Genomic DNA, 18,624 nt, shown 5'->3' with positions numbered 1-18,624 from the left:
GATGCCTATGGTAATCTCGGATGCAATGAACTCGCGCAATCCATCATCAACTGGCTCAGAACCCATATCCGAACCAGACCCATACTTTGAGCCCCTGCTCCATGACGTGTCACCACCATCTGAAACAAACCACACAATCTTCAGGGTTATACATAATCATCGAGAGGTCTCACACTCTGCCACTGCAGGTTCTCCACAGCTTTGTAAGAGTCAAGTACAGATCCGCTGCTTTCAGTAGTACGGGCCCATACTACTTTCCACATCTATCTGTACTTTCCTCCTAGGTTGCCTTGGGTTACCAAAGACGCTTCATATCCATGAATACAATTCTCAATCAAATAGCTCTCATCACTAATCTCTTCATAGGCTTTCCCTAGGGTAATCTCCGACCCACTCTCCGCTATCAGTAGCATAAGAAGTCCCTGCTATCTCTCCTTAACTAGCTCGTGAATACCATTACATATCACTAAGACCAGATAATTCTTCGAATGAGAAGTCCTACCCTACAACGGTTGGACTCAGACAAGAGCTACAAAATAGGGCTTGACCTAACCTTCTGAAATTTTTTATTCCTTGTAATATGTAACTTAATGTATTTGTTTACTAGTTAATTAAAGACAACTAGAACTCCTAAAATCATAAAGCAAGCAACATTAGAGCATTGTGTAATCAAAACCATGCATATCCTAATCAGGCCATCATATCACTGATAATCAGTTCTAGCATGCAGTTCAATAAGCACATATAGTAGGCATACAAGGCATCCTTTCTAGATCCTTAGCCCTAATCTATCATGCAGTGCACATATTCTCAACTCATATCATAATATAACATGTACGGGTATCTTGGGGAAAACTTACTTGAGCTCGGCCGAGTCCATGCATCACACTCCTTGTTCTTTATAAAAACCCTTAATCTTAATTTCAGAAAAATTATTTTTCTTGTAAAAATCTCTCAAACCCTCGATTTGAGTCCAGACACCCCTGAAGGTGTGTCCGAATCCCTTAAACCGAGGCTCTGATACCAACTTGTAACATCCCCAAATTCATGACCAAAAATTTCATTTTTAATTACGTAATTATATAAACTAGTAGTCTGAAAACATCAATAGTGTCATCCTTATCATATTCAAAAACCAATATCTTAAAACATGTCATAAGAAAACAATCATCAGAGTATAACTCCCAAAGATCTCAGGTGCAGAAAACCAAAGTGTGATGCGTTGTGATCATGCCAGCTCCTTTCTTTTCGAGGAAGAAGTACCTGAAACCAAAAGTGAAAATGGTAAGGACAAAGCTTAGTGAGTTCACCCATCATACCACATACCATACAATAAACATACTGCCTAGCATATCCGGGTGATGGCCTACCCCTTCAGTCTCTTACAATCGGTCATTGCCTAGCTTATCAGGGTGCTAGCCTACCCCTTCGGTCTCTTTCAATCAGTAACTGCCTAGCATATCAGCGTGGTGGCCTACCCCTTCAGTCTCTTTCAACCGGTAACTACCTAGCATATCTGGGTGTTGGCCTACCCCTTCGGTCTCTTTTAACCGATTACGGGGTCTATTTCACCCCTATCACTACCACATAATATCCTAGCATATAAGCACATAAATCACATACTACCTAGCATATGTGGGTACTGGCCTACCCTTTCGTTCTCTTTCGACTAGTTACGGGGTCTACTTCACCCCTACCACTACCACGTAATAACATAGCATACAAGCACATAAATGTAAACAGATAATGGCATATGAGACAATTATCATAACGAAAATCATCTCTACTGTAAACAACTACTAGTGGGTCGGCATTGGTGCCTTCGACCCACTCATATCGGGAAGGTAACTCACCTCGAAAACTGGAAGTAACTGAACAATCCCCACCTCCAAATATCAACCCAACTCAATCCCCTACACATAAAAGATTTCCTTAATCACTCTTTGATACTCATAATCCCCTTAACGGTTAGCTTTGGTCTAAGTCAAAGTCAAATTCAACGCCCTGAGTTGACTCAACTCATCGAGTTTTCCCTTCAACTCACCGAGTTTTCATAAATCACATATTCATGATATTGCGATCCAACTCGTGGAGTTATCTTCCAACTTGGAGAGTTTCCATAGTTTACAGAATAGCGATATCTCGGGTCGACTCGTCGAGTTCATCCTTTACAACAAAATCGGGACACTTCTAATCAACTCGTCGAGTTCTTCAGTCTGTTAATCCTTCTTAATGCATTAATACATTATTCTTCAGATCTACACCCTATACTCCAGATCTAGACTGGAAATACCTCTAGGAGGGTAAAGTTTCTAACTTTACCCATTAATACCCTTCCTAATGAGATTAATCTCAAACCCTAACCCACTAATGCCAAAGTCTTCATCCAAAAGCCACCAATACTACAAGATAGACCACGAGGTCATAAATATGGTCTCTAGTGACTTAAAGATCACGTAAAGTTCCAGCTTTCTTGTAACATCCCAAAAATAAGGACCAAAAATTTCATTTTTGATATTGCAGTTTATAAAACAACTTATAGAAAACCTCATAAAGATCTTTCATTTGATAAAAATCCATAGATCGTAAGTCTCAAAATCATGTCATCACATAGTAACAATTTCATAGTACAAATCCCATGAATCTCATATGCAGAAATCGTGTGTGTGTGTGATGCGCTGCTACCGTACCAGTTCCTTACCCTTTGAAGAAGAAGGACCTGAAACACAAACTGAAATTGTAAGCACAAAGCTTCTTGAGTTCCCCTATCATACCAGATACCATACAATAAATATATAGCCATGCATATTTGGGTACCCGACCTACCCTGCTGAGTATATTTGGGTGCTCAACCTACCCTTGTCAGGCATAACAGTGTGCCCGACCTACCCCTTGTCAAGCATATATGGGTGCCCGACCTACCCTCCGGTTTATTTCAACCAACTTCGGGGACTCTTTCACCCCTACCACTAACATATAATAACATAGCATATCATGTTGTCAGACATATCTGGGTGCCCGACCTTCCTTGTTGGTACATCTCAACCGGGTCCACGGACAAGTCCCCTATCTAACACTATCACATAATCACATAGCATACTAGCACATAAAGCATAACAGATATTGGTATACCAGAAAATTAACACAAAGACAATCATCTTAACTATAATCACTTACCAGTAGGCTGGCCTTGGTGCCTCAGACCCGCTTCTATTGAAGGGTAAATCACCTTAATGTGGTGAAGTAGCTGAACTGTCCTTGGTGATGGGATCAACTCCTCTCAACTCCTACACATAACATTCTCCTTTAATTACCCTCTCATACTCATAAACCCTATAAGGGTCATCTCTGGTCAAAGTCAAAGTCAAGTCAACGCCCTGGTCAAAGTCAAAGTCAAAGTCAACCTTTGGTAAAAGTCAACCTCTAGTTGACTCAACTCACCGAGTTGGTCCATCAAATCGTCTAGTTCCATGTTTCATAGAATCTCGAACTCGCGATCTAACTCGTCGAGTTACCCTATAACTCGCCGAGTTCTTCCTTATGACAGTATCGAGACTTTTCGTTTGAACTTGTCGAGTCCTTCCTTAGACTCGTCGAGTTCTCTTTCATACAGAGTCGGGGTATTTCAGTTGTAAATGGCTGAGTTCATCTTGGAACACGTCAAGTTCCTCTTCATATCAGTTGGGACATTTTGCTCTCAACTCGTCGAGTTCATCCTTGGACTCGTCGAGTTCTTTGATCTTTAAGTCCATAAACACGTCCAATTGGTTGAGTCATCTTCTAGACTCAATGAGTTTTCTCAGTAACAAAAAAGGTTGGGGGACCACGGGCCAACTCGCCGAGTCGTATGAACGACTCGTCGAGTCCCCTAAAGTCCAAATCTATTCAGTCGTTTATACTTGGGCTTACATCCAAAACATAGATCTGACCTCCTCAAATAAACCGGAAATGAAGCAAAAACTCTAGATCTACTTACTTCTCCTTGAAACCCCAAGCTTCATTTTCCTTCTCAAGCAGGAACCCGGTGTTACATTTCTCTACATGCATGGCCATTAGAAGCTCCAAAAGGCCAAAATGATTGTCTAAAGGTTGCATGGGACTTCCATGACCATACAGTTAGCAACTTTATGCCATGAAAACCCCTCAATACCCTAGATCTGAAGTGTTAACCCATATCGGACGTCTAACTCCCAAGGACGATGATATTTGGGCCAAAACCAAGCAAAATAACCCGAAAAGAAGATCTAAACAACTACAGGGCAAGGTTCAAGCTTTATACCATAAAAGGGTCGTGGATGAGGCAAGGATTCTAGATCTACAAGCTCCATCTTAAGTCTTCAAGCTTTTCCTTCTTCCAATGGCTTCAACACACACCATAAACACCCAAAATGGCTCACAAACTCTCACAAATGCCTTAAGGTTTCTAGATTTAGGGTTAGGATAGTGGAAGCTGGAAAATAAGGCTATCATGAAAGGTTTAAGGTGTTTAAATAGGGTGCAAAACCCTATAATTAGAGTTTCATTTTTATCCAGCCAAGTCGTCGAGTTGATATCCCCTAACTCACCGAGTTGGTCACCAAGACGTGCGGTCCAAAACATCTCTACTCGACGAGTCTGTGGCCTCCAACTTGTCGAGTTGCTCTATAAAAATGAAAATTTTATAAGTTTAAATACAAACCATGAATTATGCGTTACAAACAACTAAAAGATTTATATTTTACATGCATGCAAAGTTGATGTCACATACAAAAATTAGTAGTAATTATATATGTTCCAAACACTATTTTTTACAAATAAAGTTTGTTAAAAATATTATGGTTAGTATTTGATAAACAAAAGAGATTTTATAAAATTTTAGACATCTTTCAAAGTACTTGTGGAAATAAAAATGTTAGATAATAATAAGCTAATGAAAGTAGTGTTATAATACTTGTAGGAATGAATAAAAGTATTGTTAAGAACTTATGTGGTGATTTTTGATAGTTGAATATTTCATTATCAATATCTTGTCAACTTCATTTATATGATATGTATAATCACATGACTTGTATATATTAGGGTATTAAACTTAATTGACATAGAGTGATAATATGACAGAGTTAAACGAAATGATAAAATAAAAATATACAAACAAATTATAAACCCATATCAAGAAGTATGATAATAACCCACAAGTATATATATATATATATATATATATATATATATATATATATATATATATATATATGTTATGAAATATTAGTTTGTGAATGACCATTGGATTCCCCATTTCTTCCATAACTCTCTATCATTGTTTAGAATTAGTAACAACCATTTCATGTTTTTATGATGTTGAATTTGGTCCTTTTCGGCATCTAAGTGCCTTACCACCATCGGGTTAATCATGGATGTGAGTTATTCCTATAAAACATTATAAGCACATTTTCTAGATATTAATATACAAAAACTCCATTTTTGTGTGCTTAATTTGAAGACCCAAACAAATTTTCATTTTACCAAGATCATTCATTTCAAATATTTCTTTAAAACACGAAGTAACCTTTTCCAATTCTCTAGGAGTTCTAATTATGTTCAAATCATCTACAATAACATCAATTATGACAAATTCTTATCTAAATCTTTTTATGAATACACATGGGCTTATTGGATCATTTTTATGGCCCTCTTTAAACAAAATGACATTTAAAAAATTTAACCACATATAGTCTTATTGTTTCAATCTATACAAAGATTTATTTAATTTTACCGAATATACTTTTCGAGAATTAGAAGTTTGTGCTTCTGGCACCTTAAACCCTTCTAGGATTTCATATAAATATCATTCCTAAGTGAACCATATAAATAGGTGTTAACTACATCCATCAGACGCATCTCTAGTTTTTCATGTGTTGCAAGACTTATTAGATAATAGAATGTAACTGCATCATCCAAAAGAGAGTATGTTTCTTCATAATCAATTTTGGGCCTTTCGGTAAAACCTTGTGCAACAAGTCTTGCTTTATATCTAACAACTTCATTTTTCTCGTTTCTTTTGCGCATAAATGCCCATTTGTGTCCCAATAGTCTTACTCCATTTGGTGTATGGACTACAGGTCCAAAAACTTTTCATTCTATAAGAGAATTAAGTTCTTTGTTGATTGCATCTTTTCATTTTGGCCAATCTTTTCTACTTCTACATTCCTCTATAGATTTAGGTTCAAGATCCCCATTTCTTCCATAAACTCGCGCATAATATGATATGAAAAATTATCGTCGACGTCTATCTAATTTTGGTTCCATCTTGTTCCTGTCATGACATAATTTATTGAGATCTCATCATTTTCATTTTATTTTCAGGTACCTTATTTTCTTTTGTTGTGTCATTGGGCTCTTCTAGAGCTTCATTAATCTTTTCAAGAGATTATGATTTCTCTTATGGACCATCGATTATATCTGCTCCCTTTCATTTTTGAAGATTTTTATCTTTGGAACCGGTTGGTTTTCCACGCTTCAAGCGTGCCTTAGATTCATTTGTAGTTGTATTTTTTCCTTCTGGGATATAAATTCTAACTGGAGCATTTACAGCTGGTACATGAGACTTTGTTACTCTCTTAGGGTCAATAAATGCATCTGGAATTTGATTTGCTACATTTTGTAAATGAATTATCTTTTTTATTTCAAGTTCACATTGACTTGAACGAGGATCTAAAACTGAAAGTGATAATTCCTTTCAAGAGATTTTATTTTCTAGGTTCTTTATTTCTCCCTAATGTTAGAAAATATGATTCATCAAAATACTAATCATCAAATATAGTTTTAAATAAATCTCTAGTTGATGGTTTTAAATATTTTACGATATATGGAGATTCATATCCAACATAAATTCTCATTCTTCTTTGAGGTGGATAAATGGGTAAATAAATTGCACATCTAAACGTCCTTAGATGGAAATATTTGATTTCTAACCACAAACCAGTTGAATAGGAGAGAACTAAGGATAATTGGTTTGCCTGATGCGTATAAGGAATGTTGCATGTAAAATTGCATGCTCCATGTCGATGTAGGAATTTTTGAATGCATTACTAATGGTCTTGCAATTAATTTAATCCATTTGATAAATGAATAAGTTAGACCATTTTGTGTATGAACATGTGTAACAGGATGTTCAATCCAATCGACATGCAATAATTATTAATAGCTTGCAACGAAAATTTTGCGGCATTGTCAAGTCGAATTTTCTTAATTGGGTAATTAGGGAAATGTGCCCTTAGTTTGATTATGTATGCAAGTAATCTTGCAAAAACCAAATTACAACTAGACAACAAACACACATGTGTCCATCTAGTTGACTCATCAATTAAAACCATAAAATATCTAAATGGTCCACATGGTGGTTGAATTGGTCCAAATATATCCCTTTGAATTCTTTCTAAAAACTACGACTTATACCCAAAATTTTTCAATGATTGATGTGAAATTAATTTCCATGAGAGAATGAAACACAAGAGAATTCATTAGCTTGAAAAATCTTCTGGTTTTCAAGGAATGACCACTTGAAGTTTCAATTATTTTGCGCATCATAATTGATCCAAGATGGCCCAACCGGTCATATCAAACTTTGAAGGTGTTATCATACCTTTTATTTTCAATAGCATAAGATTCAATCATTCTAATATTTGTATAATACAATCCGGAGAACAATAATTTTTCCAAAATACTTTTCTTACCGATATCATGTTTGTAATATTGAGATACTCTTTATCACCATCATTAGTTGTTTCAATATGATATCCGTTGAATTGAATATCCTTAAAACTTAATAAATTTCTTGGTGATTTAGATGAAAATAATGCATCGCCAATTTTAACTATTGTCCATTGTGGTAATATTATATTCGCTCTTCCAGAGCCTTCAATAATTTTTGCATTACCTATTATTGTATTAATATTTGCTTCTCCAATTGATAAATAAGCAAAATATTTTTCATTATTAAAAATGTTGTGTCCTTGCATTGTCTGCAGGACATATATCTTTCTCATTACTTTGAGAAGGTTGTGATGACATCATTTCTCATGAAATAAATATGACATAAAAACATAATAAATGACATGAAACAAAACTATTATACATTATTTTTCCATCACGGTCCATAACATCACTTGTCCCTTCTAGGTAGACAAGATAATTCACAACATCCAAATATGCCAGTTTTGGTTGATCTTCGTGAAAATCATTTTTAATAAATTTGTTTTGATATTTTATTTTTCTTTAGATTTTATAGAAGCTTGATAAAGATCAACAAAAAGCTTTGGAGAGCGGCATGTACAAGACCAATGACTGGTCACTCCACATCGGTCACAATGATTTTCAACTTTTGTTTTTCCTTGACCACTTTTAGCTAGGTCTGAGTTTTTGTTATTTTCCAACTTTTGGTGGTTACTTGTAATATTGTTATTTTTATGATAATTATGATAACCTCCATGACCTCGATAATACTCATGACAATTATGATTATATGATGTTGCATTCTCTTAAGAGAATGCACTAGAACCAGTTGAGATTGATTGGTGATTTTTCATCAATAACTCATTGTTTTGTTTAGCCACAAGAAGACATGAGATTAATTCATATTTATTTTAAACCTTTCTCATGATATTGATACTTCAAGAGCATGTTAGTAGCATGAAAAGTACAGAAAGTTTTCTCTAGCATTGTCTTCCATAATGAAAATAGTAATCAAAATAAAGACTTGTATGTTAAGGAGTTGTTAGTTAAGAAATTCCATAAAATAAGTTGTAAGCATTTTACATGTAAAATTATAAAAAAATACATACCTGAAAATGTAAGGAACAATAACGAGTTAGAGCTCTATGGTAGAGTCGTGCTGGTAACGTGTTATAAAATATGATCAAATAACAAGATAAATTATAAAGTAAAGAAAGACATGAGAGTGGAGAAAACTTTTATTCCAATACTTGTGATGAATTCATCAATTTTCTAATACATATTCCCGAAGAACCATATCTTAGTGTTATTGGTGCACTAATATATCTTACTATTATTACAAGAATACACTAGATATAACGTCCCAAAAATCTGTACCAAAAATTCTCTTTAAATCATTACCAAAGCCATATTCATAAAACATATCATAAGTCATAACATGAATTTAGAGTATCATTTCCAAAACATATTTTCATTATCAGAGTAAAACATCCCAGGCTGACTAATCAATGATGTGTGCCATGCGATCACCCCGAGCTCTTCCCTCCGCTAACGGAAGTATCTGAAACCAAAACTGAAAACCGTAATCACGAAGCTTAGTGAGTTCTCCAACCTACCACATACCCTGCATAATCACATATAGCATATACTGGGCCACGCCTGCTATTTCGGGCCTCGCCCGCTACAAAGGCCACGCCGCTCCAGGCCCCGCTCGGATACATATCTGTTTCTCTTAGGCCTCGCCTGTCATTGGTCCTCGCCCGCTAACATATACTATCACATAAACATATCACAACACATAAGCTAAACATATACTAATGATTCCTGTCCTAAGGCCTCGGTTATCTTGGGCCTAGCCCTTGTCCTGCTACTGATGAGTCATGGAAACCCGTCCGCGCTCCTACTGATAGTGAGATATGGGCCCAGCCCACACTCACTCTTTCCCTAACTTGGGCCTCGCCCCTGTTCTACTACTAATGAGATGTGGAACACCGTCCACACTCTGCTATTGGTGAGATACAGGACCTCGTCCACACTCACCTCCCTACCAGGCACATACAAGTATCACACAGACAACAAGTATACTCTATCATGGAAACCATTCCTTGGGCACCCGCCCACTATCAATGGACCTTGGTCCTAAATATCATACTGGCATATAGTGCCTAGGGCTAACCCCTGGGTCTTCCTACTCATATCTACATGGGCTGGCATTGTGGCCTTAGACCCATTCACACAAAGGGAAACTCACCTGCACTGCTGAACTTGCTGATAACCCTCTGGCTGTTAACCGAAAATTCTCTGAACCGCTGCTCCACTAGCTCCCCAAGCTACTAATATCAATATGACACTTAGTCCCAAACTGAACTCTAGAAGTCAAAGTCCTGGTCAAAGTCAACCTTCTAGTTGACTCGACTCGCCGAGCTGCTCCCCCAACTCACCGAGTCCATGCTCCTCAAATCCCAAACAACCCCGACTCCACTCGTCGAGTCTAGCAAGATCTTGATGAGTTCTCCTTCATCAACACCTCGAGACTATCTTCAAACGACTCGCCGAGTTGTTCTACAACTCGTCGAGTCTATCTTCATCAGGTAAGGAGATTGCCTTGGACTCGTCGAGTTCATCCTTGAACTCGTCGAGTACCATGATCTTCATGTCCATCACGGACACAGACTAGCTGAGTCCTTTTCTAACCCCACCCACTGATCCAACTCATAACGAAAGGGTTTGGGTTTTGCGACCCAACTCGCCGAGTCCATGAACTGACTCGCCGAGTCCTCCTTGTGACAACTCTATTCTGTCTCTTTCAGTCTATTCCAACACTTCCAACTCATAGATCTGGACTCCTTATGCTAGCATTGCACGTAAAGTTGCTAACTTTACGTGCATGCAAGGGTTATGAGGCTAAAACACCAAATCCAAGCTACAATAGAGGTCTAAGTCGTGAAAGGAAACCATAGCTGAGAAAAGCTTCTTCCTCAGAGCTCCTAGGGCTCAAATACGCTCCGATCTAGTCTCTATTCTTCCTCAAAGGCTCAATACTCATGTTGGCCTTGGGAATGGTCCCAAAAGTCTCATAAAAGGGACATGAAGAGATCTAAGAATCCATATATCAAGGTAAGAGCCTGATTACCAGAAAGTGATGAGGAAGAGGGACTCCTTCTGGACCGAAAAACACTACTTAGCTTTTACAACTCCTTCTTCTTCTTCTAGTCTTCAAATCACTCAAGAACACACAAAAATAGCTCACACTTTAATGGAGGGGACTAGGGTTTCGCTCTGGACAGTGGGGGCTGTAAATGAAGCCCTGGAAATGAGAATGAGATGCTTGAATAGGGTGCCAAGTCCCGAAATTGGGGTTTCCCAACCCAGACCAAACTCGACGAGTCAGTCTCCCCAACTCGCCGAGTCGGTCACTTAATCTGCGACACGTGTCCCGTTCCGACTCGTCTAGTTCCTCCTTGGAATCGACGAGTTGACTCCCTTGACTTAGGGATTTTCTTTCCTTTCTTGGTCTCCCTGATTCTGGGTGTTACAACTCTCCCCCACTTAAACTAGACTTCATCCTCGAAGTCCGCTACTGCCAACTGTCCTGCAATCTGCTCGCATCACCATTGCCTAATCAATATAAATTCGGCCGACCACTTCCATGGGCCTTCCGTCCGGTCACTCAGAATAAAACTACTCCTTCCAGATATCAATCCTCAAGTGCACTCTAATCCCGCCAATCCTGAGCACACAATTCACTCAACTGACAATCCTTCCGATACTCCCCGAGTACTTATGTTGGACACCCTAGGGGTTCACCCCCCCCCCCCCCCTTTTAAGTTGCGTGCTTACTGGCCTTCCCAAGGCAACGTTCCATAACTAATCATTTCCTCCATCACTATGAAGGACATATCCTTCGCGGTATCCATTACTCCAGTCACTCCCGATGCTGGTCCCTATTGCCGATACATACTAAATACTTCTTACTACTATAACTTAGTGATGAGTACCCATCCCAGCGAATCAGATAATCCTTAGAGTATAAGATTCATCCCTGCAATGGTTAGACTCATACGAGAGCTGCGCAACAGAGTCAAATCCTTCCCTCTGAGATTATTCAACCCTGTTGTGATGTGCATAGCACCCCTCGATCAACTAACTGTATCCCACCATAGTCTGCTTACCATCACTGCCACAGACTAAAAATGTTTGTTGTCCCTTATCCGCTTTTCGGATGAACCGAGACCACCCTGGTCCCTACTGATCTATCAATATCTGGATTACCAGCTCCCACCGGTCGCTAGCCCCAACACAAACTTCTAGTTGCTCCCAGCGACTTCCGAGGAAACTTAGGCTACCTAATATTGCCCCCTTTACACTGCCACTCTGGCGCTATAAGTCTCGGGATCCTCGATCCTCTAACTTGACCCTAAGGTCCTTACCAGGTCCCACCTGTGCTACTAAAACTCACGGGCCTCGCCCACGGGTCTCACCCGACTATAATACTGAGCAACCCTGCTCTCAGGTCTCACCTATACTGCTACTCACATATGGGCCTCGCCCACGAGTCTCACCTCTAACGCCCGCAAATCCAGGTAGTCAAATTAGAGGCAATAGGGGTCGAAAACGACTTTTCGACAAAAGATTATTTAGAATAAATAATCTTAACCAAGTTGTAGAGTATGTTACAAGGTTTTCGTACATATAAAGAACGCCGAAATCCGGGTTATAACGAAGAAGTTATGACCTGTTGAAGTTTCGCGACGAAACCGGCACGATACCGGGAAGCGTAAATAGTGAATTTACGATAGAGCAAGATTTAGCCTTAGCGATCTAAATGAAAGCCGTAGAATATGTTAGACTAAGAACATCGATAAAAAGAACGCCCAAATCTGACTTCGTATGAGGAAGTTATGATTTTTCTAAGATTCAGCATAGCAGTGCACAGCCCGAAATCTGAATTTTAGATCGGTCGATTTTTAGCCGACGGGATCTAAATGAAAGTTGTAGTACTCATAAATACCAACGCGTGGATATAAAGAACGTCGATAATAGAGCTCGTATGCGAAATATATGGACGAAGCTTAGTCCCTACTTTTCGAGCGCGGCGAATTCAATACAGTTTTGTAAATCCGAGATAGAATGAGAATTAGCCAACGAGGTCTAAATGAGAGTTGAAGATCTCATTAATAGGAACTCAACAGTAAAAAAGACAGACAAAAACGGAACTCGTATGGAAAGTTATGGACGAAGCTTAGTCTCTACTTTTCGAGCGCAGCGAATTCGATACAGTTTTGTAAATCCGAGATAGAATGAGAATTAGCTAACGAGGTCTAAATGAAAGTTGAAGATCTCATTAATAGGAACTCAATAGTAAAAAGACAGACAAAAACGGAGCTCGTATGCAAAAGTTACGGACGAAGCTTGGAGACTACTTTACTATACACTTCCTATAAATACAAGGGTGAACTCCTCATATTTTCTTCACACCATAAGCCTTTCTTTCTCTCTCTAACTTCTCTCTAACCTCCCTAAACCCCTCCCAAGTCTAGGGAATCTCCCTATCATGAGAAGAAAGCCACGGAGCGCCTGACGGCTCCGAGAAGAAAAGCTTTCGGCTCGGAAACGCTGCTCTAGCGAAGCCCGGTTTTTAATAAAAACCTGCTGTAAGTGAGTTACGCCTATACTATATTAAATATAGCTTTTATTTAATAATAGTAACATTATTAGGACCTTAAAATAATTATTTGGGCTATTATTATGAGTTGTATTGAGTGTTACTTAACGCTTATATAATAGTAATAATAGCTAGACTATTAATTAGTCGCGATTAACGTTAAAACTAAACTCTAGTGGTATTAATAGTAGGTTTTGGTCAAGGAAAAATTGTTTTAAGAAGTAACGAAGAGCTGTCCGAGTGCCGAGTCACCACCTTACCAGGTGAGTGCATAGTCCCTTTCATCTTACACATAGATATGAAGTATTTTATATAAATTACGTGCTATGTGTGCATATTATCTTAATACTTGCTGTCTATGCTGGTTGAACGTTTTATACATGTTTTAAAGGACTTAAACTGTATACGTATCTTATATATACGAAAATGTTGGGAATGAGATGGGTAGATGAATGATGAGAGATAGAAGATGATGTGAGTATACATTGGAAGCTATAGACTTAGTGCCTATGGGACAAACACCGGTAGCTATGGACTTAGTACCTTTCAGACGTTGGTAGCTATGGATTTAGTACCTGTTGTGAATTGGTAGCTATGGACTTAGTACCTATTTGTTAGACGCTGGTAGCTAAGGATTTAGTACCTGTAGGAATTGGTAGCTATGGACTTAGTACCTGTTAAACATTGGTAGCTATGGACTTAGTACCTATTAGATAAAGACTGGTAGCTGTGGATTTAGTACCCGATGAATAGACTATAGCAGCTATGGAATTAGTGCTTTATGAACGAACATTGGCGGCTATGGATTTAGTGCCAGTCCTATAACCCTGGAAGTTGTTGGGTTTTGAGCAATCTAACACTTCCTAAGTGTGCATGCAACCCTAATAAACCTTGGATCTATGTTTGTCTAAATACATGCAAAATAATAATTTTCCAAGGTTCATAACCTATCTAACATGGCATGGGGTACTTTTTAAACATAAAAGAATTAGATGAGATTACATACCTTTTGATGATGAGTTTGAATCCTAAGAAGTTTGAGGGCCAAGCACCAATAGTGTGAATGCCTCAAATGGAATCACAAATCACCACAAACTCTTGGAAAACTTTGAGAGAGTGTATACACACTATAAAATCGGCCACACACAAAGTCTCACACAACTAGTGCCACTAGTGGCTATTTCATGCAACATAAGCATGCTTATATAGTGTACATGATTAGGGTGAAACCCTAATAACCCATGACCTTTCCTTTTCCAAGGATCCATGGGTTAAAAGCTCCATGGATCATCCATGGACTTCCATACAATCCTAGCCCATTAACAAATGAGTGTTAGCGCACACTATATAAAACCAATAGCCCACAATTTAATTAGTCTTCCTTTTAATCTCTAAATTAATTCATAATTAATTTAAGACTAAGACTAATTAAATAACATGAATTCATATTAATATATTATAACTTATAATATATTAATAAACATATGTGTATAACTCTCATAAAATTATCCATAAATAGTTTGGATGAAATGCAACCCAAATGGACCATGCCGGGTCGGGTCAAGTATATACCAAATAAGTTATGGACTTAGACACCTTATCCAACAGACTCCCACATGGATAAGTCTAATAACTATATTTGCGTATGTTACTTCAGGAACCAACCAGCAATCGTAGCTCTCGAAAACTCTGTTGAACTATGAAGTGCCATTTTAGATAAGTGATCATATACTCCTCTGTTCTCATGATATCAGCCGGACAAATACATGGAACAACGTCGTACTTATTGTCCAACAGTTTGTTTCCCGATTTTCGATTTGTTTGACAAAGAACTTAATCGAACACATCAATTTAGTTCTGACCGGCTGGTACATAGGTCACAACAAAATCATCGAGGGGCCCAGATATCGCTTCTATTTCTAGAAGGAATAGATAAACTTCGACTCATATGCTTGTTCTACTACTTGTTGAATTGAACACAAAGGCACGTTTTATAACATCAAGTTACTGATGCGTTTACGTGCAATCAATGCACAACCAACTCATATCTCTAGGTTTGAAGATTTACATGATATTACTGTCTCACAATCACTCGAGATAAATTCCATGACATGATACAAGTGAGCGTGGGTTTATTCCAATACTCATAACTTATGAGCACTCATGAATGTTGTAGCAACCATTGCTATGCTAAACCCATTTAGCCATCTACAAACTCGATTCATGATAGTCTTGATTCATACCTACTTCCAACATACGAACGACCGTGGAGTGTTTAAATAACTTAGTCATTCGGAAGGAATAACCTAGCTATTTTGGAAGTCAAAACATGCAAAGTGAAACACAATAATAATCGAATCCAATATGGTCTCAGAACCCTTTTGAATATAAATAGAACCACCTTTTATTTATCACCATATTGATTACACATTATTCATTGTATAATGTTTCAAAAAATCAACTTAAGACTTGAATAAAAACAACAATCGTCCCATGCTCCTAGCATGTACACTTTGTTTTCTAAACAATAGTTATGCCATACTCCAAGTATGCACACTATGTTTGTCTATGATCCTTACATTGTGATGTAGATCAATTGAACATGATTCCAATGATACTCATTTCACAATCCCAAATCCCTATTGTAAATGTGAGAATCCCCAATTCCTATCATTTACCAAAAAATCTGTTAGATTTTAAACTTTTATGCAATGTTCCTCTTGTAATGATTATGCACAAAGTCACCATAACCTTGTCACCAGTCATTACAGAGTATTCCAAAGAAGGTCAACTTCTATGGAACAGAAGTCTCATATTCAAAGTACATTGCTTTGAACATCCTTCTTGCATTAAGGTTTTCCAATCTTACATATATTGAATAACTTCCACCTATGGAGACATTTCCATAGTCCCATTTTGACTATCACTTCCGAACAAGAGTTACTTCTTTTCATAATATGTCAATATGGTCCTTTCCGACAAATTACATCATACTTCCAACTTTCCCTGAGCAACCAATCTTTGGCGAACCTCAAATTGTCCTCGACAATTGCTTAATCACTTTAGTCATATCCAGTTCTAGACTTTTCCCTTCTCAATTCCTTAAGCATTTGGAAAATTTTAGAAAAGATGAATATTATAGCACATGCAATCGATCCTATATCCGAAGCATATGGGACACGATTCATGATGTTTGACATAAAGACATGATACTAGGCCAGTCTTTTTGCTACAATATTTTTTATTTGCCATGTTTTCAAAATTTAACTATGAAGAGGGATGCCATAATCATAATCGAATTTTGAAAAAACGCAATATATATAGAATTTCTTCAAGTTGAACCATTCCAACATAAAATTCATATATATATATATATATATATATATATATATATATATATATATATATATATATATTCTTGACTAAAGATGATTAAAATCTCAATCTAAGCTTTAGAATTGAAACACGAAGTATAATTTCCTCTCCCTTAATTATAGCAAAACAACTTTTCAACCCCTACAACTTCACGAATTGAAACTTTGTTTTCTATAATTAACATTGCTAACTTGCAACACCAAACGTAATAATCATGCTCCCACTAACATGATGATTAACAGCATAACACTTAGGTTGTGTTTGTTTTTTAAAAAAATCCTCTTCTAACCTCTTAGTGCTGCGCGGCGCAGCACACGCGCAGCACTTTTAAATTCGCAGCAGTTTGATTTTTAGAAGGCTTCGGGCTTAAAAACCTCTTCCCGTCCTCTTCCCCACGCAGCATTGGGCTTACCTCTTCTCAGCACTTCTAAACCTAATAACAAAAAAAAAGACACGGACAAAACCACAGCCGCAAGTCGTTCATTCTTTCTTGGCGTCGAACGTGTTGAAGACCGGAAGAATTTTGGTCGCCGTCGCTGCTGCTGCCGGTCGCCGTCGCTGCTGCTGCTGCTCGCCGCTCCTTGCTGCTGGTGGTCGCCGCTCCTTGCTGCTGGTGGTCGCCGATTTCACTGCCCATCCTCCATCTCCTTCGTCTTCAACATCACAGCACACAGGTTTGTTTTTTTTTTTTTTTTTTTTTTTTTGTCCAGAAGTGTGAAATAAAATTGCTTCAAGGAGTAAACCAACAGCATGTATAGACAATGGTGGATCCCCATAATTATGAGAAACTCTTCTACGAGGTTCGCCTCTTTGGGAAAGACTAATCTTCATCTTTGGAGTTACTGTTGCTATATCTATCCCTTCAAACACATGAAGAGCAGCTTCTATGTTTCCCTTTTGATATTCATATCTCCCTAACAACGCTCTTGCTTCCTATTTTACAATAACATTCAATTACCAATTCTAATAGACTTTCTTAACCAAAAGAAAGATTAAAACTTGTTCTATGGGTTCAATTCAAACCAGGAAATAAGAAAAAATGTAAAAAGTTTAGAGAAACAACCTCAAAATTTAAGGAACCATTTTCACGAAGAGATGATTCGGCTTCTTCAATATTACCCGTATCTGGCCTCCTATCGTTTTCACCAGTGGCTTGAGAAGAATAAGCACCAGAGGAACAATCCTCCACAGCTAATGATTCTGATGAAGCTGTGAAATATGATTGAAGAAAGAAGCTGTGAAATAAGCTTTGAAGCTGTGAAATAAGATGATAATCTCATGATTTGAATGGTTTCATAAGGGCATAATTGACCTTTTTTTTTACAGATCCACCATAGAGAGAATTTTTGTTTTGTTATAATTCTAGCAGTTAGAGATATTGCAAGCATAAATTGAGTTAAAATTCTGCTTTAGTGCTTTGTTATAATTCTAGGAGTTTGTGTTTTGTTCTTTAATTAGAGCCATGATTTATGTTTAGGTTCATGAATTTTTGTGTTGAATTGTTATGAATGTTGGGTAAAATCATAATCCTTGCTGAAATCATATACTTATATTGTGAAATCATAAACTCGTATATTAGTTTATATGCTGAAATCATTAGCTCAAATGGTTTTTTTAAACTTATTTGTTGAATTGTTATCACTTGTATTTCTTGAATGGAGATCAAGTTTATGCTTCTTTTCAAGTTTGTGCTTAAATTGTTGAATATGCTAAACGTATTTGTTGATTATGTTGAAATATGATTAATCTTTTTTGCTAAAGTATGTATTTTATATTTTTTTGTTATTAGCGATGGGAGATAAACATACATGGACCAATGAGCAAACAAAATGCTTATTGCTCACTTGTATTGAAGAAGTACAAACCGTGGGTAGAAA

The 18,624-nt window shown here is 37.5% G+C and overlaps 1 protein-coding gene across 1 annotated transcript; it reads right to left on the bottom strand.

The window, feature by feature from the left end:
- Positions 1–17,212: 17,212 nt before the first annotated feature.
- On the bottom strand, positions 17,213–18,082 carry LOC128129130 (protein NPGR2-like). Its single transcript, XM_052767804.1, has 3 exons — positions 18,072–18,082; positions 17,811–17,982; positions 17,213–17,680 (listed from the first exon to the last, which is right to left on the bottom strand). The coding sequence occupies exons 1-3, from the start codon at positions 18,080–18,082 to the stop codon at positions 17,228–17,230; spliced, it is 636 nt and encodes a 211-aa protein (XP_052623764.1). The 3' UTR covers positions 17,213–17,227.
- Positions 18,083–18,624: the final 542 nt, after the last annotated feature.

This window comes from Lactuca sativa, chromosome 9 (assembly GCF_002870075.4).
Source record: "Lactuca sativa cultivar Salinas chromosome 9, Lsat_Salinas_v11, whole genome shotgun sequence".
Classification (NCBI taxonomy): Eukaryota; Viridiplantae; Streptophyta; class Magnoliopsida; order Asterales; family Asteraceae; genus Lactuca; species Lactuca sativa.
The sequence above is the reverse complement of the archived record's forward strand: the minus strand, read 5'-3'. Positions and strand labels throughout refer to the sequence as shown.

Excerpts from the sequence above, each read along its gene's own strand:
- LOC128129130 (XM_052767804.1), bottom strand. Across the intron at positions 17,681-17,810 it reads ATGGTTCCTTAAATTTTGAG|GAAGCAAGAGCGTTGTTAGG; the intron begins GTTGTTTCTCTA and ends ATTGTAAAATAG.